The sequence below is a fragment of the Enoplosus armatus genome, chromosome 23 (assembly GCF_043641665.1).
Source record: "Enoplosus armatus isolate fEnoArm2 chromosome 23, fEnoArm2.hap1, whole genome shotgun sequence".
NCBI classification, from domain to species: domain Eukaryota; kingdom Metazoa; phylum Chordata; class Actinopteri; order Centrarchiformes; family Enoplosidae; genus Enoplosus; species Enoplosus armatus.
In genome coordinates, this window is record NC_092202.1 from 1,445,335 (window position 1) to 1,468,900 (window position 23,566).

At 42.1% G+C, this 23,566-nt stretch overlaps 4 protein-coding genes across 4 annotated transcripts in view; 2 read left to right on the forward strand and 2 right to left on the reverse strand.

Moving 5' to 3' along the window:
* The window catches only part of LOC139305975 (butyrophilin-like protein 2), a 281,201-nt gene that overhangs the window by 156,951 nt on the left and 100,684 nt on the right, over positions 1-23,566 (forward strand). The window lies entirely within an intron of this gene.
* Positions 854-7,474, reverse strand: ppm1ka (protein phosphatase, Mg2+/Mn2+ dependent 1Ka). Its single transcript, XM_070929831.1, has 9 exons — positions 7,393-7,474; positions 5,355-5,493; positions 4,946-5,122; positions 4,497-4,669; positions 4,309-4,409; positions 3,954-4,119; positions 3,085-3,229; positions 2,511-2,645; positions 854-2,409 (listed from the first exon to the last, which is right to left on the reverse strand). The coding sequence occupies exons 2-9, from the start codon at positions 5,442-5,444 to the stop codon at positions 2,278-2,280; spliced, it is 1,119 nt and encodes a 372-aa protein (XP_070785932.1). The 5' UTR covers positions 5,445-5,493; positions 7,393-7,474; the 3' UTR covers positions 854-2,277.
* Positions 10,909-14,639, reverse strand: gprin3a (GPRIN family member 3a). The gene is made up of 2 exons (XM_070929420.1): positions 12,917-14,639; positions 10,909-12,218 (listed from the first exon to the last, which is right to left on the reverse strand). Exons 1-2 carry the CDS (start codon positions 14,637-14,639, stop codon positions 10,909-10,911), a joined length of 3,033 nt encoding a protein of 1,010 aa, XP_070785521.1.
* On the forward strand, positions 17,448-22,307 carry LOC139306199 (protein phosphatase methylesterase 1-like). Its single transcript, XM_070930156.1, has 13 exons — positions 17,448-17,476; positions 18,399-18,588; positions 18,700-18,757; positions 18,839-18,890; positions 19,074-19,228; positions 19,347-19,437; positions 19,596-19,661; positions 19,931-20,075; positions 20,731-20,848; positions 20,958-21,002; positions 21,674-21,738; positions 22,047-22,114; positions 22,286-22,307. The coding sequence occupies exons 1-13, from the start codon at positions 17,448-17,450 to the stop codon at positions 22,305-22,307; spliced, it is 1,104 nt and encodes a 367-aa protein (XP_070786257.1).

Genomic DNA, 23,566 nt, shown 5'->3' on the forward strand with positions numbered 1-23,566 from the left:
CTATTGATTTTGGGAAAATCTGTGTTTCTATGTCTCTTTATACAAATGTGTGCTTGTTGTTGTTGGGTGTACCAACACACACACACACACACACATTCACTGCCATGACAACCTTTCTGAAGGTCAGCACACACGCAGTCATCACAAGGTTTTCTGGGTCAAGTTCCAGTGTGTCAATATGTCGACGGGTTTTTAGTGTCATTGACATACATCGTGTGTGTGTGTGTGTGTGTGTGTGTGTGTGTGTGTGTTGCACCTTCAGCGTCACCTTGTGGTCACATGACGGAATCCAAGGAATCTCAAAGGTTTCTATATTTACAGACCGACACCTGAACGCCTCGTCACACACCGGGAGGGCGGGAGATTCCTGTTACGCTATTGGACGTCCGAGAGGGAAATCGGCTGTCAATCAAACAGGAGTAACTTTCCACATCACTCCTGTGTTGTGAACTCTATGTGCTGTATAGAAACTAATCATTGCTTCTATATCAACATCATACGATCACTTGTAGCACGGATAACGCTAAATGCTAAGTGTTGCGTAAAACATGAGGCACTTTCTGCATAATGACTACTTTCACTTTTTGTACTTTAAGAATATCTGGTTGATAATAATTTGGTACTTTTACTTACGTCAAAGATCTTCTTCCACCTCTGCATGAACCTGAAGTATGCTGCCAAGAACATTGCATAACATCAAGATGTCTGTAGCCACACAGGCACCATTAGGTCGCCTCTGTCCCGAATTAGCTCCCTGCTGTACAGTCGTCCTCGTGAATCTAATCTACAGGTTTCTGTGAAGTTGATCTGCATGTGAACGTCTGCAGAAAACAGAAACAACGTGAAGTTTCAGTTTAACAAGTCAGACTTTATTCATCCCTGTACACAGATCCCCTCATGGGAGGTCAGGGGTCAAAGGTCACAAGTCCGGAAGAGGATTCAGGTTCAAGAACCCGGGACGGGCCAATTAGAGAGTTTCAGATAAAACAGTTTGACTGTAAATAAAATATAAAAATACTTGTTTTTGTTGTCTCTCCTCTATTTTAACATCATTTCATGTCACCAAGAGCCACATTTGGGGTTAATGGATTAATGTTGTGGCTTAAAGGAGCTGTTGTGACCCCATAAAATGAAGCAATGACTACTTTTAACATCACAGGTTTATTCATGTGGACGTGAGATACGATGAGGCTGATTCTTCAGACATCTGTACTTTTACTAGAAAAAAAGAAAAAATAAAGTTTCCCACTTCCATAATATTAATCTAACCTGTGTGGGTAGTTTGGCTGAACATACATGTTCTTTTTACAGCAATGCTCTGTTAACACTGAAACACACAGAATAATAGACACTAAACAAGCTGCAGTCATTGGCTTTTATTTCTTTATGTAGTATTTGTCATCTGTGGCGTTTCTCTGGGTTACTTCAGACATTCGTCCTCGCTGGTGGCAAACTTTTACAAACAAGTTGCAGCACAAAGTGGTGAGTACCAGAGGAAGATTGTATCTTCATGTTATTTTAACACGTGTTATGATTTACCAAACCTGGCAGGTACAAAAGTATCATCAACTTTTGTTCATAACAAAAATGTGTTTGAATCAAACAGTTTGAAAACATAACTGTGCTTCTCACTTCCTGACAAGTCAACATTTTGGAAGTTTGAGGCTAAACTTAAAAGTTAAACACGACTGCGAATCAACCGCCATCAATGTGAAAAAAAATACGGGGGGGGGGGGGGGTCTTAAATAGGGGCCTTCAAATGGGGAAGAGTTCACAAGTTCATTTTTCGGTGGATGGTAATTCAATATATTTAATATATTGTCATTTTAGTCGTATAGAAATTGTCATCATGCCTTTGCATTTCCTGTTTTACATTACCCACTCGCTAGCTTGCTACATTGTTAGCATCGGTGAACGAGGACTCTTTTGGCATCCTTGTTGCCGTTGCCTGGCAGCAGTGTTTCGCACAACTTAACATGTCGTAACCTCGAGCTCACGAGTTCCATCTGAAGGCAGCGATAGTTTTGTCTAAACGCACACGCAAAGCACGCAGGTTCACAAACTCGACACCGACACACAAACCTCTCTGTATGTACAACATATCAATATACACTCTATATACACTGTTGGCGAGTCAGCTGGGAGCCAAGACGGGGAAGTGAATACTGAAGCCAGCTCTGCTCAAGTCCTTCAAGTCAAAGTCCTTTTGTTGACTGCTCTGTGTGTGTGTGTGTGTGTGTGTGTGTGTGTGTGTGTGTGTGTGTGTGTGTGTGTCCTCTACGCCCATCTCCCACTTGAAGTGAAGTTTCTGCTCATGCTGTAGACGGCGGTGGAGCTCTGATGTTTCCCCCAGGCTCCGAGAGGGACGACGATGATGGTGGCGTTGTCCTCCGAGCCGTACTGCAGCGCCTTGAAAACACACATCGAGTAACGTTAACGTGCATCCCTTCTGTTTCCCAGAATTCCTTTCAACAAGCACGAGGGAACACTTTGCATCCAGTCTCCGGTACCTGCTGAGCGATGACATCAGCAGCCTCTGTGGGGTCTTGGCACTGGTTGATGACATCACAGATCTCCTGGTCGCTCAGCAGGAAGTTGATGCCGTCGGTGGTCAGAGCCAGGAAGGAGTCGTTGGCGTGCTGGACCTGCAGAGACACACGGAGAGGAGGTCGCTTTCTTAAAAAACAGCTGATAATAAACATAAATAATATTAAATTCATCTTTCATAAGACAGATAATATAGATAAGGCGTTTCCAGCAGTTCATGTTCCTGTCTCCCTCAGCTTCACTTGATATTAATGCTAACATGGCACGCTAACATGCTAATATCCTTCAGTAAAACACACACCAGCCATGTTGTGTAACGTTGCAGCAATTAATGCAGCGTCTTGAGATGATACCTGACACACAGGACGGCACAATTATAGAGTTTCCAATAAATGTTGTAGTTTCTTTTATTTGTTTAACCTTTATTTAACCATGAACTATGAGCGACCTTACACTTAGCTCACAGCTGATCTAACAAACAGCCTCTCTCTGACTGACTACAGGTCAGAGGTCACAGGACGCCGCACCGGGACTCACGGTGAGTCGTTGTGTATCCGGTTCAGCGATGACGCCGCTGGTCTTCAGGTGGAAGTCCCCGATGCTGCGAGTCATGGCGAGCCGCCCGTTAACGTTAGCCTGACCGACGCTGTTCCACGTCACGAAGCCGCCGAAGCTCTGGATCCTGAACACAAACAAAAGTACATTTACTCAAGTACAAATACCTCCACTTGATGCAACATTATACTTCTACTTCACTACATTTATCTGAAGGCTTTAGTTACAACATCATATAAAAGTAAAACACTGACAGGGACCATTTGACTTTTTTAGGGATACTTTTGATACTTTAAGTACATTTTGCTGATACTACTTATATATATACTATATATATTTATATACTTTTCAATGCAGGTTTTCAATGCAGGACTTTTACTTGTAGTGGAGTATTTTCAAAGTGTTTTTAGGGCCGATCCTCGTTATTAAATGTATATGAAGACGTGACTTTGTGTCTGCAGGTCGGACTGAAGTGCTGACGTGTTTGGGGGACCTCCAGAGTTAAACATAGCCTCTGCTGTTACATAACACGAGCTGCTTCTCTGCTCCCATTTCACGGACTGGATGAACCGGACCGTCCTGTACGCAGGAGAGTCCTTGAGCAAGGGACAGTCCAACATACTGTAGAGTCTATTCTTACACAAGAACCTGATCGGCTGCTGGGAAACCTGAACCCTGCTGCTCCACGATCTGTCCTCTCTGGACCAGGACTACCATTGGTCCTGATTTTTTAACCAAGAACTATTAAGAAATATAAGTGTGAACAGGACTTTGGTGTCTTGGTGTACAGGTAATATTCACATAGGCAGTAGTAGTCATGGTACTAGTGACAGCTAGTAGGCGGTGTGTACCTGTGTCTCTCGTCCTTGCGGTCAGGTGTGTGGTCTTTGGTGAGCTTCTTGGCTTGTCCCTTCCTGCACAGCAACGCCCGGCTGTCGCCAGCGCTACCAACCACCAGCTCCACGCCGTCACGCAGCATAGCAACCGTCGCCGTGGTGCCGGCTGTCAGGAAGGAGGCTGGGGAAGAAGAGAGGGATAAATATTTGATGAAAGTACATTTTACTTTGTTTCAATATGTACTTTGCAATACTATATAGTCAATACTTTTAGCCTACTTTACTGCTCTCATACTATAAATGTACAGTATGTGCTCCTCAAATGTACTGTAGTAAGTGTACTACATCTGTACTTCAGTGTGTGTCTCACCGTTGTTGAAGTAGCTGAGATGTGTGTGTAGAGCCTTGTCAGCGTCTAAAAAGGCTTTCTTTAAAACTTTCTCCAGGTCGTCCTCGTCCTCCAGAGCGTCTCTGCACGAGAACATGTCATGTGGTTAAAATTACTACATTTACTACTAATTACTACAGAAATAATAAAGGACATCTGGAGGTTTAAACCTGATAAACTTCTCCATGAATGTGTAGCAGTAGTCGGCGGCGTGCGGGCCGCCGTGGCCGTCGAACACGGCGAAGTACAGCAGGTTGTCATGGATACGGGAGACACGGAGACGGTCCTCGTTCTGCTTCCTGAGACCCAAAACAGACGCACTGCCGACCCGGGACAGACTCACCTGAGGGAGGGGGACTCAAGTCATCATTTCATCCACGATTCATTCATTCATCTATTTATTTATTTATCAAACCATGTATGCAACCATTCATCCACTCATTCATTCATTTATCCAACCATGTCGCCAAATAACTCATTCATTCATCATTTAATACATCCATTTATCTGCTCTCTTGTGCATCTACTCATCTATTCACCCTTTAATCAACCTCTGTATCCACTTAGTCGCCCTTTCGTGCGCTGATTCATCCATCTGTTCATCCATTCATCCAGCTACCTGTGGAATGGGTTTTCCATATTTGATGCTGGAGGGCAGCAGTATTGGTTCTTCTATCCTGTTGTCCCAGATACCAAATGAGTCCCAGGTGACCGGCCGGCCGCTGCCGTCGCTGTCGAAGCGGGTCGACCCGCTTGCCCGCCGCACGCCCATCACCCCAAACAAAGCCCCGCCCACCTGCAGGGCGATCGTTCAAAATGACATAAATAACGTGAAAGAGGACTTTAATCCATATGACATACTCCTACAGTTTGATAAAATATGTTTCTGAAATTTCTATATATCTATTTCTAAAATTAGAAATTGTGACTTTAAAATTTTCTATGTTTGTTAACATGATTAAGTCAGTTGAGCAAAGACTCAAATCGTCAAAAAGCTGCATTGTGTTGTTCGAGTTTGTTTCATTCACCTGCTCAGAGGCCGTGGAGGTGAGGAAGGTTTGTCTGGCGACGCTGGAGCGACCACATCGCAGCAGACTGAGCAGCACTGACGACGACATGGCTGTCTTTAACAGCTGTGGAGGGAACACCTGGCCGGGCGGCGGGTTTCTGAAATATATTGTCAGACAGTAGTAAAAAATGCTTCTTTTGTCTAAAACAGTCAATTCACAACAACATGAAACAGAGCAAAGCAACATATCCACACATTTTAGAAGCTAATGTTTAGCATATTTGCTTGATAAACCACCAAAATTGTTGTCACTGAATTCTCATCTATTGACTTATTGACCAGAATCAGCACCAGGTGTTGGTCTTGGTATTTTGGTGCATAATGAAAAACGAGTACTGCAATATTTTCTGGATTTCTGGGTCAGTTTGTCGGATGTGAGTTGGAGACGAGAGAGAGAGGGTCAGCTATTGGAAACATTTAGAAGTTTAATCCTTCAAACTGTTTGACATTAACAAGGATTATCTTCCTCACTCTCTCTCTACCTTCCTTCCTCATCTCTGCATACATGTGAGAGTGAGTGTACTCCACAAATAGCCCTCCATCTCCTGCGGTGTCTCAGCAGTGTGTCGTCTGCTATCCATTACAAGTAGGACAAACACACCAGAGCCGGGCTCTAAAAATACTGCGTTTGACTTCATTTTAAGAGGAAAGAGACACCTTTTTAAAATAACTGCTGACAGAAACATCTAAAACCACTTTTCTTGTGTGTTAGTTGGGTTCTACAGCTTTTATTTTGAAGGATAGGTACTAACAAGAGGGAAATTAAAGCAAAATATGCTTAAAACCAAACATGCTGTATTACAGATAACTCAGAAGTTGTCACCTTTACTCCGTTTACCTTTGACACAGTCTTTATCTTTTGCCTGGCCGTCAGTGTAAAGTGGTTTGCCAGAGTAAATAAAGCTGTGTTGGTAATCAATACTAATAACATTGAGTACTACACTGCTGATGTATCTGGATATAAACACACTCTCCAGCCTAGAAATACACGTAAGAGAGGTTTGGTAATCAGTATGACCTTTACATGCCACTCCAGAACAATGTGTGCACACTAAAACACATGTGACCCCTCGCTGTTGACAAAACATAACAATGCACATGCGTATTTGGATCAAGAGGATACTAACACAGACGCACACACAGCATACAAGCTCAGGACAACAACAAACCATCCTGTTTGTTTTCTGTGTGCATTAATCCTTTCTGGAGCGGATATTAAAATGGACTTCATGCTGTTCAGTAACATATATATTTTAATATATATTATATATATAAGACCCATTGGATGGACACAAAGAAATGTTATTCAGACAAAACATAGTAAAGTCTGAAAACAAACAAAAACCCTCCTCTAACATTATAGATTTTACAAGTGCATATACACAGTGGTAGTGCTGTATACAAGTACAAATTTGAGGTACTTGTACTTTACTTGAGTATTTATATTATCATTATATTTTAAGCTAATTTATGCTTCTCCTCCACTAGAGTTCCGAGGTAAATACTGTACATTTTACTGCCCTACATTTATCGGCTTTAGTTAATTTGACTTTACGTACAGAACTTGTTCACGATGCATCATATTTTCACCATGATTCACCATGTTTTGTAGACAAAATATATTAAACTACCCTACTAACAGTGCATTAAATAGTTCAAATCGGCTCCAGCTCCTCCAACTACAACAGTAAAAGTATGATAACACTTGTGTATTTGTACTTTTTTCAATGCAGGACTTTTACTTTACTTTTGATGGAGTATTTTCACAGACTGGCATATGTACGCATACACAACATGGCCAAAACACTGCATAGTATACAATAGGAGTATTATAAGGATACCATAGGAACGCAGTAAATATATTATAGATATTTACAGTGGTTAATACGGTCACTATAAACTCATTGTAAGGCTAGCATTAGCTTAAAAGAAAAGTCACTAACACACTCACTAATTAACAGGACAACAAAGTCAAAATGGCGGTTGCAAAAACTCACCTTGTTCTGTTTTCTTTTATTGGTGTTTTTTTTCCCGCCGGTCCTGTTTCCGTGGCAACGGGTGTCCAGAGTTCCAGCAGGTGCCTCGCGCCGTCAGTCGCCCTCGCGCTGAGACTGTTGAGATCGGGGGCTCGGCTCGAGGACATTTAAACCGAGCCACAACCGTCCAATCAGAAACCGAGAAGCCCCGACGTCATCACCGAACACTGTGGAGAGGCTGTGGATGTTTTTGGCGCCAAGCCAGATCAGGAAGAAGGACTGTAGAGTCTCTCTCTCTGTATGTCTACCTCTCTCTCCCTTTATCCTCACTTTTTACATTTGTTTGCTTCTTATTTTATAAGTAAAACAAACTCTTGTAACTGTAGTAGTAGTAGTAGTAGTAACTCTAGTAAAGTAAGTGTCCTGTTTATGTGTAATAAGTAGTTTGTCAGTAATGCTAGCTACAAGGCTACATGTTCATTCTGCCATCTTTTCCATAAATCACCAGTTCCATTTCAGTGGTGGAATGTAACTAAGTACTTTTACTCCAGTACTGCACTTAAGTACAATTTTGAGGCACTTGCACTTTACTTCAGTATCTCCATTTCATGCTACAGTACTTTATACTTATAGGTATATTTTCTTGCTAATACTTTTGTCCTTTTACTTAAGAGTTTGAATGCAGGATTTTTACTTGTAATAAGAGTATTTTTACACAGTAGTATTGCCACTTTTTCTTACGTAAAAGATCTGAATACTTCTTCCACTGCGGCGCTATTTCAGATTATCTTTTACGTACCGATGGAGTGATTTTATATTTTGATACATGTACAAAGGATCGGCTCCCTCTTGTGGCTAACAGCTAGCTAATTCCCCAAAACCCAGTGATTGATTCAGTTGGAAGACAACAAAAGTGAAATACTTTTCAACTGTGGACGTAAAGATAACTGACAATGTAATAAAGGTGGACGCTCTTTGTGTACTGTGATCCTAGAGTTCCCTCTACAGACCAGCTGACAACACTGCACATTAAACAAACAGGACATTTTGACATGTTACAGCAGGAAAAACACAGGCGGAAACTATCAAATGTAATATTTAATAGTACTAAACACTTTGAAAGGAGCCAATTTTTATGAGTACTTGCAATAGTGATAATACTTCTGTACTTTTACTTGCAACAGAGTATTTTTATTTCATTTACTAATAAAGGATCTGAGTACTTTTTCCACCAGTGCAAGATGAGACACAGTTTAATACGTGGGCTACTTTGTAAGTGTGTTTGTTTTACTAATCTTAATTTACAGCTTTGAATGTCTGTGTGTTTCATTTGCTGACATCTTTTCCACTGAACATACAGCATAAATCTGCTGAATCTTTTTTTCCTGTTGAATTTGTGAAACATAATAAAGCTGACTTTTGCTTTAAACATATTTTGTTTCTTTTCTTTCTTAAATAATCTACCAAGTATCAGAACCAGGACTGGGTTGCACCTGCTATTCCTACATCCATTAGTGTGTAAAACTGCCTGAATTCTTAGTAACTACTGGCTAGTGGTTAGAACTGAAATATCTTTGCCAGCCAAGACATAGTAATGTGGTACCTGACATTCTAAGTGTAGTTTTTTATTATAATAATATTAAATATGCATACATGGAGAAATATCTCAGAGTAAGTAGTTTACAGTGAGAGGGAAACGTCAGATTATGCTAACCTAACCGATGCTATAAAGAGAAATAAACGAATCAAGTCCTTCACATAATATTTAAGATTTTGTCTAAAATACAAACTTTAATAAGCAACATCAGCAACATACCGAGACGTGAGTCTGTGCAGCCCTCAGTGCATCTGAGAGTGAATAAAACATGGCGGAGAGACTGTTGTTAACATCAGCGTGACTTTAATGTTTGTGAATAATTCAGAGAAGCAACCCGGTGCTCCGTCAACAACATGACTCCACTGCAGGAGGAGTTATGAAAGAGGGCTGAGATATGTGGAGAGATAAGGGGAGGAAAGTGAGACGAAGAAGGTGAGGAGGTGTGTGCAAGTGGAGGAAGAGAGGAAGAGACTGAGAGGTGAAAACTACACAAAGTTCATAGGCTGTACTGATTTTCCAAGTAGGACATGAACTCCCACTGGGGCCTCAAATATGTCGACATGCGGGAAACAGAGAGATGAGGACAGACGAAGAAGAAGAAGAAGAAGATGGGAAAGAAAGAAAGGACAGGAAAGAGGATAAAGGAAGTAAAGTGACTTTCCATCTGAGAAATCTGCAGAAAACAATCGACTCTTTCAATCACACACACACACACACACACACACACACACACACACACACACACACACACACACACACAGTCTTGGCCTCCCGAGTGCTTGAGTGGTTTGTGCAGCATTTCGTAAAAAAAGGAAGTGGATGAAATATTTACCACCAGTGAAGAGACGGGAGCTGCTGTCCTCTCCGCTCCACTTCAACAACCACTGCTGCTTAAAACTGGATGTACACAGAAACTGAAGTATTACTGACTCTCACAATACTGCTGGATACAACCGGCTGTTATTCATTTCTTTACCTGTACTAATACTGCAGCAGTACTGTTAGCAGTAGAGGTTATAAAAACAGCAGTTCCAGCAGTGAAAGTAATACCAGTAGCAGTAGAAGTAATACCATTAGTAAACGAACAGGCGGTGGTAGTAATGTATTACTCAGTAAACAAAGATCAGCTTCAGTCTGTGAAATATCTAATCAATCGAGTTTCCATTCCTGACCAATGAGAATCTGTTTGTTAATTAAAGGAATAGTTCGACACGTTATTCGCTCTCTAAATTTATATCAGTCTCATGTTTGTCTGAAGTCAGTTGGCAACTAGCTTAGCATAAACAGCTAGTTTAATCTGTACTCAAACAGAAATGTAAAAACGGGACAGAGCCAGGCTATCTGACTCCCTCTGCTCCTAGTCTTTATGCTAAGCTAAGCTAATCGCCTCCTTGCTTCAGCTCAGCGTGTAAGGCAACGGACATGAGAGTGGTATCGATAACGTGGGCCAATTTCTTTAAAAAGATTTATGTATTCTTGTAATAAATGCATACTTGTCTCGATGAAATCAAAAGAACATAAAGAGCTGACACAAACCTACTGCTGTGAATCTAACACAATATGTCTTATGCTGTTGTCACATGAAAACCTAAAATGAACATTTTAATACTTTTTATTTATACTATAGAGAATAAAGACCCTTTAAAATCATAAAGAATAAAGACAATCAAGGTAAAACAGTCACCATCATACTTCCCCTACATAGAGCCTGTTTGTTTTGTGTGCGAGGGTTTTATTGCTATTCTATTTGAAATAATCAAGTCTTAAATCAAAACATATTAATCAGAGATCTCAAACAACCTGACCTTTGACCCCAACCTCTGGTGAAATACATGCAGGCCTATGAAGAGGTAAGTGCTGCAAAGTTAGATGTGCCCTTTCTGCATACAGTTGTGTTTTAAAGTCTGGTGTAAGAGGGACTTTAACACTCTGGACTAGTCTCAGTCTGCCACAGCCGGCGCCTTCCTGCAGCAACCCAGAATCCCTCCTCTCCTCTTCTTCCTCGCCTTCATCTTATACCCTCTGAAGCTGCTGTTGGAGCAGATGGACTTCCTCAGAGTCGTGATGTGCTTCTCCTGCTCCCGAATCTTTGACTCCAGGTGGGACTGGATCGCCGTGCCCAGGCACTCCAGGTCCACCGAGGCGCCGTACACCTCCCACGTCATCCCCTGGTTGTCCCACGCCACCTCCTGTGGCTTCACCATGTCTTCCGTTTCCTCTTCATCCTTGTCTTGCTCCCTTGCTACTTTGTCAACTTCTTTCTCCTCCTCTTCCTCCTCGTCCTCCCAGATGCTCTCAGCACTTACGTCTCCGTCTTGGTTTTGTCCGATGCGTGGCTCTGACACGAGGGCGGAGCTCTGCTGGAAGCTGTATGTACGCAGGCAGGCGGGGAGGGAACTAGCCTTGTCAGTCACAACAGAAGGAAGCACCGATTGGCTGCGCAGCTCGATGTCGATCTTGCAGACATGCTGGAGAGGCAGCTGGCCGGCAGGGACGCAGCACAGCGATGGGACCGTCGGCGAGATCAAACTACCTGACTGACAGCTGGGAGAGCCAATCAAGGAGGAGGTGGGAGCTCCCCTATACAGGCTGGAGCTGACGGAAGCCGAGCGTTCGACCACCTCCACCTCCACTTGGACGCCCACCTCTCTCCGCTCTCCTCCCAGCAGATGGAGCCTCTCACTGGGGTCGGTCATGGTTGCTGTCTCCCTTACTCTCTTGGAGCCTGCTGGATGAGTGGAAGGCTGAGGAAGAGGATGAAGGGGAGATGAGGGAGAGAGAGAAGAACTCCCCTTCTTCTTCTCTTCCTTCTTACTCTCCACACCCGTTGCCCTTGACGATGGGATGTTGCTATCAGCAGTGATGGCATTTGCGTCTCCCAGGTGACTTGGTTTGCTCAGCGTGGTTCCTGGTATCCTCCTATCTCCTGGCGACCCCCATGCGTTGTCAGTCACATCTACCCCTCGCACGGCCCCCTGGGATACCACCGGTCCTCCCACAGCTGTCACTTTGGTCTCCGGCGCTTTCAAATGTTCTTCCTTGTCGGCAGCATCTGTTTTCGTCGATGTCTTGGTGATGGAGTCAAAGGTGAGACCCCGGGTTAGATTGGTATTATGGGTCGTGCTGCTGGGGTTCATTTCCACAGCAACAGATCCAAGTGCTGTAGGCTCTGGTGTGGATCCTCCCCTCGTTGTCAAGACAACAGTGTTTCTGGTTTTGGGGCTGGAGGTTGCCAGAGGAGCCAGCGGACCTGAAATCACACCAGAAACAAATGTTAGCAAAAAAGACTGACTGGCAAGCTACAAGCATCATGTATTCTGCTTATTCTACATTTGATTTAGACTTTTCTGCAATTCTCTCAATAACGCTTGATGTCTTGTGTGGAAAGTATCCCCACTTTGATGCCATCATATGATCATAATGTTTAAATGTTAAATGTTTAAACAATGGTCAAAATTGAAGCAGTAGAGGCAGAGATTGACTAAAATTGGTGGTGGATCATATACTTTCATGGACTGAGTGTGCTGCCATTAACACCAACACTTTCATGTCTTTATAAATATAAGATGGTATTTTAACAAGCCTTACTGCATGTTTGAAAATGTGTCCATAATTCTCAAAGACTCTATCTTATCAGCACTGAAAAACAGTCCCTCGTTTGTTCAGTTAAGTATAATTTGAACCCATTTCACAAGATGGTTCTTTATTCTTTGACCCACACAAAGATGGCTACCACTCAAACGGACATATAGTTTCCTGTGTCCATCTTTGTTGGAGTCAGTGGTTCACAAACTGGTGCTTTGGCTCTACACTGCTGGCAAAGAGTGGACACGCTTGTGAAAGTACCACTTGTTAAGAGAATGGTGTTACCCAACGTCTTTACTAATTAACTGAGAAACAGCTGATCTCAGTTCTGGATCATTGCAACCACTCATAAAATGTAATTACCTCGAGCAGAACCAGGACTCCTCTGGAATTCCCCGTTTGGTCCAGCTAGACTAGAACCAAGGATTTTACCAGGACCAGACCCAGGACTCCTACTTGCTGAACCAGGTCTAGGAGAGAGCTTCAAGGAGGAGGACAAATCTGCCAGAGCTGACTTTGTACTAGACTGAACTGATCCAGGCTTAGAAGAATCTGAACTAGCTTTAGGATCTGGACTGGCTTTAGAGACTGAAGGAGTTTTTGGGTCTAGGTTGTCCTTTGACCCCATGCCAGATTTGGAACCCACAACTGTCTTCAAATCTAGACCGGTTTTGCTTGCTTTGATTTCAGTTGCGGTTTTAGAATCAAGGCTATCTCTGGAACCCATCCCGGACCTACAAGTGGGACTGGCTTTGGAATTGGACCCAGTTTTAGAGTCTAAGCTGTCCTTTGATCCCCAACTGGTTTTGGAAGCAGAGCCGCTTTTGGAATCCAGGCTATCTTCGGACCCCATTGCAGTTTTAGAGTTGGGACTGGCTTTAGTATCCGAGCCAGTTTTACAATCCAGACTGTCCTTGGTTGCTGTCGTGGCTTTAGAATTTGAACTGGATTTGGAACTGGTTTTGGATCCAGAACAAACACTTGAATCTTTACTATCAATATTCTCCTTGGACCCTGATGCGTTACTGTTTCTAGTCCCAGACGCTTTCCTATGTGTGGATGGTTTGGGACTTAGAGAACTCAGTTGCGGGGTCTTGGTAGTGAGCAGTGCCATTTCAGCCCTCTGATTTTGTGATTTTGGTCCAACAAGGGGCGTCTCAGAACTGTGAGTTCTGGTGTCATGTCTGGTCTGCTCATTTGACTTTGTAGTCATGCTTGCTGGGTCTGGTTTGGGGGTTTTGGCTGTCATTGTTGGGGTTCGATTGGCCAGTTTTGGACTGATAACATTTGAATCTCCTTTCTGATTGTGGACTCTCTGGCTTACGGGAAGGGGTAGTGTTTTTGGTGAGTGTGAATCGAGACCAATTTCTTTTCCACTATCTTCTTTCCTGTTTGTTTGCACTTTTGGGCTAACTGTTATTTTGTTTGTAGTCTTTGTTGTCGGTTCAGTTGTCGGTTCAGTTGTCTGTGCATTACGTGGTTTGGGGTTTGAGACACTTGCAGAATCCGCTCTTGGTACTTGTGTTTTGACCCTTTCGGTTGTTTTGGGACTGCTAGCAATCAGCGTTTGTTCCACCCGGTGTGGTTTTGGACTGGCCGCCATGTTGCTGTGTGTGTGTGTCTTGGGGCTGAGGGTAGTAGTATGTTTAGGGTTTGGGGATTTCAGCCTTTGTTCGCCTCTGCTGTTCAGCGACGCCTCGGCTGTTGGTGAGCGAGACAAAGCTGGAATTTTGCTTTTTTGCCGCAATGGATCATCTCTCTCTCCTGGTGACACCACAGTGGTTGTCAGGGTGCTTACTGACTTTCCAGTTTCCGTAGTAACTGCCCCTTTTACCCCAGGTTTCCCACCTCCTTTATTCCCATTGTCCTTTTTGTTCGCTCCATGCAGCCTCGGGGTCTCTGTGGCTGAGCGGGGGGTTCTTGGCGAAACTAAAGTGAGGTTGAGGTTGAAGTTAGGCTCCGCCCCCCAGTTGGCATTGGGATCTGTACTTGCGAGTGCATCTTCAAGCCCCGCCTCCCCTGGAATTGGGCATTCTGATTGGACAGCATCCTTCCTGCGTTTAATAACATTTGGGGAGGTTTCCATGGTGATGACAGAAATCAGGGCACAGCCAGATATTTTGACTGATGAAGAAACAAAATCAATACAAGTCAACTATAATTCCCAAATTATAGTATTATAATATATATATATTAAATTAATGAAATCATATTATGTACTAAATGTTTGAACAAGTGATGGTAGCAATAGTAAAGATATTCTATTCTGTGATGTCAATCATGAAATAAAAGACAATATTACACCTTTCAAATATATTTTTCTGGCTGACAAACAGTTGTTGGTAATTCTGTTGTTGCTGACAGCAAACAGATGAATCCTTGTGGGATCTGATTTTGCTCGTTAGCTTTTCCCCTGCTGTGCCTGACACATCCACGTTCATGACTAGTATCATGTCAGTAATATATATATGTTATATATATATGTTCTTACTTGTCTTAATCAAGAGGATGAAAGGTGACTCTGTGCTGCACATATTGTAAAGTCCTTTACAACCAGAAGTCTGGTTATGGACTACACAAAGAAATCTGATTTGATTTAATTCACACATCTATTTATTAAAATCCATAAAATTTTGTGGTTTATTTTATACGGATACTGCACAGTTATAACATCAAATTATCTCTACGTTGATATTTAACTCCCATTTCCCTTTGGGATTAAATAAGTACATCTATCTATATCTAAATCCCTATTGAAATATAGTGACAACCGCCAGTAATTCACCTATTAATCAGCATAAACACACTTTGCCACTGTAGGAGTATCATAGGAATGTTTCAGTGATTTAATAAGACATGAAATACAACTAAGCATGACACACTGTAAATCTAAATTAATATTAAAGGATTAATGGGAATGTAATAATAAAAATCCCATAGGAGAAAAAAGTACAGTAACTTCTTTACGGTAAACCACAAATCAGCATTAAGTCATTGTAATCTCATCAATACCGGGCGTTACAGACAATTCACTACATGAATATTATCGTTATCTTGAACGTTAGATTAGGTCCCATTGATTCCCTTCCTCTCCGTCTCCACATACCTGTTCAGGGTCCACGAACACCAGCGTCAGTCGACAGAGACGAGGTCCATGGTGGAAATCCCACCAAGAGGTCTGACTGTCGAGTGAGAGGGGAACGTTTCAGCTGCTCTACCAGAGGATGCATTTATGAATAAATAAGAGGAGGGAGAGAGGGAGGAGACCGGCGATCATCATCATGTTTTCTCTCCTCCTTTTTCCTCCTCTTCTTCTGTTTAGTCCTCCTTTTCTATGACTTCATCTTCAGTTGTTCTCCATTTTCTTCTTCTCCTCTTCCTTAATCGTTCTTCTGTTCGTTCCTCCTACGTCTTCTGATTCTTCAGTCCCTCTTCTTCCTCAAACCTTCTCTTCCATCGTCCTCTTTATCTTCGTCTTCCTACTCCCTCTTTTTGTTCTCGATCTCCCTCTTCCTCTCTTCCTGTCAATCGTCCTCCTTGTCCTCCTCCTAATACTTGTTCTCTTTATTCATAAAAAGAAAGAATGGGATATTGAACAAGTTTACAGCTATTTTAAAAGAGACTTGTGACGTGTTCAGACCGACATCAGCACATAATGCTCATTGCTGGAAGATCACTTTGTTTCATGAAGGAAGTATTTAACAAAATAAATCAGCGTGATGACTTTCCACAGTATCTAACGGACTTCCTGGACCACGTTTCATTGTCACTGTTTTTGGTTGAATTTAAATGCTAACGTAAGCACGCTACCATGCTCACAATGAATGCTCACATGCTGATGTTTGATGCACGAAATTGCAAAGAAGCAACAATGAACTTGTATTTTTATTCATTTTCTGCCACCTGTTTACTGTTTGGACAGTATTCATATGACTGATTAACATGGACTGATAGATTACTGATTACTGTCACTTCTAATCAAATAGAACGCTGATCGTAATACACACACTTGTATTAATGCACATGTGCTGAGTTGTAACACAGAGGTGTGTTTTTCTGAATGACAGTTAGTCTGGTTACCTAGATACTACAGCTGTCTGTCACGGCCACCTGAGGACTGTTTGTGTGCGAGTCAGAGAGAGAGTATTTTAAGTTATCTCATCAAATGAACAAAAACTGGAATTATACAACAAACATGTTCTATTTTCAGCATCTATCCAAAACGAGGAGTTTTTTTATGACGGACATTATTTTCTGGAACACTTAAATTGAAAGGTTTCATCATAAATGCATAATGATAAGTCAAAATGTCCGCCAATGTTAGCCAAACATTAAAAGGACACCTTTTAATCTTAACCAAGGTGTTGGTGGTGTTAAGGGATTTCTGTTTCTTGTAATACTCTGTTTATATTCCCAAAGGTGTGGAAGACATGAGACATGATGCACCATTAACTACCAGAAACTTCTCCACAGTTCACTGACAGAGGCTTCCAGTAGTAACACGTTGGACACGTTGGACACGTTGAAGAAAGACAGACTTTTGACTCTCAACTCTGTCTGTCTGCTTGCCGGCCACACCTACTTTAGCTGCCTCAGCCAATAGGATGCTGCAATAGTGATGCTACCTGACAACACCAGCTGACTGGGTATTGTCCTATAGTGTGTTTGTGTGTTTGTACTTACCCCAGCAGTTTGTTATTTAGTCGATGGACGTGCAACACGGTGGATAGGAAGAGGAGCTCTTTCTGCTGTATAGTGCTCATTAAGGAAAACCTGCTTAATTACCTGACACATACACACATATACCAACACACACACACACACACTGAAGACACACACAAATACACCAGAGTAAGATAACCAGCTGTTGTTCGGACGTCTTCCTGCTGAGACCATGTGGGAGGAGAACTTCGATCCAGAGCAGTAAGTCACCTCTCCGAAACTCTGAAAGAACTTTCTGATCTCAGGTTACTGACAACAGAAACTCAGCTAAAACATTGAAATGCTCTTTATCCAAAATCCATCCAAAAACTGTCTTTTTGTAGGACAAAAGTCAACACTGTGTCTGACCAAAGTGTTTTTTAAATGGATTTAGACATTTTTCAGTTAATGTCTCTCAGGGAACCAACAACAAAAGCTTTGCACTTTGATTCACAAAACATGTGAAGACATATCTCCAGTGCTGGAGTCCATTTGTGCTACTTGCTAGGAGCAGGAAGTTTAGCAAACTTTGCTTCCTACAGATTGGCACATAACATTCATTCAGTTGATCTACTAGCCAAACACATAGTAACATCATCTGCAGACCTACAGCGGCTTCTTGCCAGTTACTGGTTAGGGAGACAGTTGAGAGACACTCTTCTTCCTGAAAGTTAAAAGTGTCAAACAAGCTAGTTAAGCAACTTTAGACTGATGTTTAGGATAAACAACAGGAAGAAGCTAAAATCATGGAGCATCATGCTGCTACTAACGGGAAAAAATGTAATAACCACTCACAGTTATGGGTTAGCTAGTTAGCCTAGCTGACACTCCAAATTTTAGACTAGCCATACAGGCATTTAGCTAGTTAGGTTAGCTAGTTAGCAAGCCAGCTCCAACATCCTGAATGCCATGTTATAAGTGATAAAAGATGTCAGTATCATGTATTTAATAATATTTTTTACGGGAGTTCCTTTTTTCTGCTTTGCCAGTTAGCTAACTAGCGCTCCAATAAACTTCTTTAGTAGCTCCGTTATCAAGAAATGTTTTATCTACCGGCATGTCCGGGTATATTCTTGCTAAAAGCATACAGTTTGTGTGGGTAGTATACAGTGTTTGTGTTTCTGTGTGTCTACATGTCGACCAGTGAGGTTGGCGGTAAGCTAGACTACTCGCCGGTGTCCTGGCGGGAGTATTATGACCAGATGGAGGATGTTAACGTGGGGCTGGCCGACAGTGGGGACGTCTTCAGGATTTATAAAGCAGGAAGTGATGGACCTCTGCTGATTCTGCTGCACGGAGGAGGACACTCGGCCCTGTCCTGGGCCGTCTTCACCGTGAGTATCTGTACAGTCAGCTGGTTGATTGAATGACTGACTGGACGATCGATCGATGTCGGCTACATCCTGAATATCAGCAGCGTGCCTTGATGTTCTTCCTTGTTGCAGACGGCCATCGCCAGCAGAGTGACCTGCAGGGTACTTGCCATGGACCTCAGGGGTCACGGTGAGGCAATATAAAAGGATCTCAACTATCAATGTAGAGCACTTTGAGTTGAGTTATTGTGAGAATTTGTTCTCCGTTAAGGTGCCACCCTGGTCCGCCAATCAGACGACTTCTCAACTCAAACCATGTCCAGGTAACAGCACGCGACACACAAACTTCCACGAATCCTTTCAGCTCAAATTAACAACAATACCCTACAAGCAAACTACGTACTGTACTACTATTAGTGATGCTACAAATACTGCTACTCCTACTATTACCACTCCAGTGCCCAGTTACTATCAGCTGCTATCACTGTTTGCTCCACCCCCCTCAGCGATGTAGCCAATGTGATTCGAGCCTGCTACGGTGAGACTCCTCCCCCCATCGTCCTGATTGGTCACGGCGTTGGTGGGGCGATCGCAGTGCATGCAGCCAGCAACATGCTGCTACCAACCACTGTGGGCCTCGTGGCTATAGACGTCGTGGAAGGTGAGACACACATACAGAAGCATAGTTTTACCCTAATTTTTTAATTGGGATATGTTTATGTGTTTATGCACAAATATCTAGTACGAATAGTAATACTAGTCTTCTTTTCCTCCTGTAGGCAGTGCAATGGAGGCACTCCACAGCATACAGAACTTCCTGAAGGGAAGACCCAAGTCCTTCAAGTCCATGGACCATGCTATAGAGTGGAGGTGAGCATTAAAGGCCCAATTTACACGTAAAATAAAATACAGATAACATTTAATACACTCTCACAGATCACAAATTGAATCAAATTGCAATTCGTCTTGGTTTGGTAATGCACGTGAAGCTGTTTGGTAACTTTTTTTCCTCTTTGCTCTCCTTTTAGTGTCAAGAGTGGTCAAATCAGGAACCTGGAATCTGCCAGAGTCTCAATGGTTGGTCAGATCAAAAGGTAGGCTGGCTCCGATTGGTCAGCTAGAGATGCAACCTCAATATTGACTGGCTTATGCCTTATCCTGTCTTTCAAATTTCTAAGTAGATAACAGATAATTGTTTTTTTCCTACATCTATCTGGGTAAACTTTGCTGGAAACCATGTTACACATTAGGTTCCCTATCTTAGATGTGAAGAGGAAACAGATTATTGACTTACATCAGACCACCGACATGACTGTGGTAAACTAAACTCATCATAACTCTCGTCTCACTTCCTGTCTGTTAGATGTGAGGTGGAGGAGGCCGACACAGTGGAGCAGGCGAGTCCGGTGACTGACGTGGTCGCCGAGCGCAACGAAGAGTTCTACGATCAGAGCTACGTCAACGACAAAGAAAACACCACCTCAGAGGTGAGCCTCAGTGAAGGCCAGGTATGAAAACGACCGCACAGAAACACTGATGGTAAATTAACATTTCATTGACTTGCATTACCAAGTATCCTGCTTTCCCCTTTATTAACCCCAATCTGTGTTCTAATGTGTGTTTTATGCTTTCAAGGATGTATTATACTTATTGCCAAAGCACTTATTTCATCAAAGTGTGCTAATGTGACACTTTAGGCCATTCCTATGACTTACATTCATTATAGAACCCAAAACTCGGACTACTTGGACATCATTGACTTGCATTCATTTACAACCTTAATTTATAAACACATGCAGGTTTGCTTTGCCTTACTTGGGGAGACCCACCATTGACTTGCCTTAATTCCAACAGATCTGAAGTTCTAAATAAAAACACCTAGAAAAACATACAGCACTTCCGTTGACTTTCATTAATCCCCAAACATTTAAACCTAACCACAACTTAAACTTTTCTCATGAATTCAAACATTGACTAACACATCAACATGTATAATACTTGATTATTAGTCGCACAGTATAACTTGATGTGTACATTTAACTTTAATTTCCTGTATCTCAAATGCCTGCACACAGGAATGTCTCAATGTTTTCTTCCTGCTATTGCCTGTATTATCGTGATTACTAACCAACCACCTTGTGAATCTATGTGTATGGATGCCAGAGTGTGTACAAGTGGCGTATAGATCTGTCAAAGTCAGAAAAGTATTGGGATGGCTGGTTTAGAGGAACCTCCAACCTCTTCCTTGCTTGCAACCTGCCCAAACTCCTGCTTTTGGCCGGTAGGTATTTAAAACCTCTATATGTCCTTTTTAGGGTTAAAAAGGTACTACCATGTCTGTATTTATTAGCTTGTGTAAAATAATAACTTTTGATATTAACCGTTTCCAGGAATCGACCGGCTGGACAGAGATCTGACTATCGGCCAGATGCAAGGTGAGAGACGCTGGTTGGTTTTTATGCCGTTTGATCATCTTAACGGGGCTAATTTAGCTAATATTTGCAGGCGTTTATACACTGTGAAAACCTACAAAGTAATACCCTGAAGGGTTATTATAGTTCCTGCAAAGGTTCCTGGACCTTAGTTCCTGGGACTAAAAGTTCCTGAGGGAGAAAACTATGCCCTCCAATATCCTTTACAAACAGAAGGGAGAAATAAAGTTACCAGGGCTGATGGGAAATGTAGTCTTGGAGGAACAAAATGCCGCAAGAAGAGAGACACTGTGATGTTGGGAATAGTTGACATTCTTTTCACACTGTGTTTCTACACTAACTGTGAGGGAAAAGGTGAAGGACGTCTTCACTGCTGCAGAGACGTCTCTAAGGACACACACACACACACACACACATTCACACTCAGATATACACACAGATACACACACCTTGAGGCGGCAGTTCCTCTCCAGAGACAGCTGGTCCTGTCAGTCAACAATGCTGGAAGTGACAGCCCAGGAGTGTGTATCTGTCTGTGTAGCATCAAAGGTGTGTGTGTGTGAGTGTTGAGTGTGTGTGTGTGTGTGTGTGTGAGTGTGTGTGTGTGTGTGTGTGTGAGTGTGAGAGTGTGAGAGAGAGAGAGAGTGTCTACCTGTCTCGCTGTTTGTCTCCAGGTAAATTCATGATGCAGGTGCTGCCCCCCTGTGGCCACGCAGTGCAAGAAGACAGACCAGACAAAGTAAGAAAACTGTTCATGTACATTTACTCAAGTACTGTAATTAAGTACAATTTTGAGGCTCCTTTACTGGTATTACGAGTATTTCCATTTTATGCTACTTTATACTTTTTCAGATTCAGAATACAAAATATAAATCAACTAAAAATAATGACGTGATATTATAGATTAAGCTACCAGCAGTATATAAAGTAATTAAATTAGCTCCACCTTTTCCAGTGTTTTACACACAAGTGCATTACTAATTATAATCCAGTAGTATATTATTCTGCATAATGAGTATTAAGTACATAATACATTGTTGTGTGTAGGTGGCTGAAGCTGTGGCCGCCTTCCTGCTGAGACACAAGTTTGCTGAACCCAGAAGAGAAACCAGGAGGTAAAATATTCAGACAAAAAGCACAAAAGATTATATATATATTGTCGACTGCCATTTTTGTCCAATCAGGAGCCAAGACTGTCTGGTTCTTTTGACCTCGAACAGTAGGCACTTTTTTACAAAAAGTATACTGCCTGAAACTCAGACAGATGTTCTCCATTCTGTCTCCAGCGTCAACTCTTTCACACGATGAGGTCTGCAGGTAAGACGTTATTTAAACTCCTGTTGTAGTTCTGCACAGCGCGACTGTAGTAGTGAAATATAGAAATTACAGGAAGAAAAAAAGAAAGTTCCTCTTTCCCTGAGGCAAGTTGTTATTTGTGATATTGGACTATATAAATAAAATAAATTAAAAAATAGGATCTCACTTTTTAAACACCTTCTCTCTTTCTTTCAGACCAGCAAAAAAAGGAGTTCCAGATTCACACACATTTTCCTGAAGACCAGTACAGACCTCCATTTTTATTTTCCATCTTCGTCCTTTATCAGAATCTGCTGAAGTCTCTATTTCAAACCTTGAAACGCGGCTTATAGACTGACTGTAAATCTAACAGTAACATGAACCATTTGTGACTAACTGTTGTTGTGCTGTTTCGGTTCTGCCCCCATTATTTTAATATATATTTTATTATCATTACATTATAACAGTCAACGCAAACCCATTAACAACAAGACATTTGCTTTGACTTCCTGTCTCTGCGCTGAATAAATCCAGAATTTACTGTACGAGGTTTCCCACTAAGCTACAAAAGGCCGGTAGATCTAAGGGAGCCCATTTTAAGAAGGCAGATTAAATATTCAGAATCTCGTTTTCATTATTTGACAGTAAACAATAATCATGGACCATCTACTCACCGCGGTTTTGTCCGAAGTATGTTCCTCATGCCAAACTGAGTCCACGACACAACTTCAAGACAAACAACAAGTATTTTCAGTTTCTTTGCAAGCAAGCAATAAATAAAAAGTTAATAGTTGTACAGCACATGGACTGACACTGCAACGCCCTGCCCTGTTTAACTGCATCACTTTAAATAACAACCATTTACTACCTGAGTTTTAAACCTTCTAGCTGCTCTGAATTTATAAGCTGGCAGCTAGCTAGCGCTTAAGCTAATAACTGCTAACTAGATAGCTGAATATTAAATGAGTAATGACGCACGAGAAATGATAGTTGAAGAGTTTACGTTTTATGGCATTAGACAAAATACTTACATGTGACGTTACCGACCTCGTTAGCTGCCTTCCATCGCATTTTCCTCCCAAAGGAAGTGAAGGTGAACAAAAATGCCACTCAAACTGGGGTTCAAGCCATATAGTAGACGGCCAGCTAAAATAAAAAATATACCGTCAAAGATAAGATTAAGATAGAGTATGTAACTTAATGACTTTCAGGAGAATGAATGAAGAAGTTTTCATTGTGTGACCATTAATGCAGCGAGTGAAACATGCTAA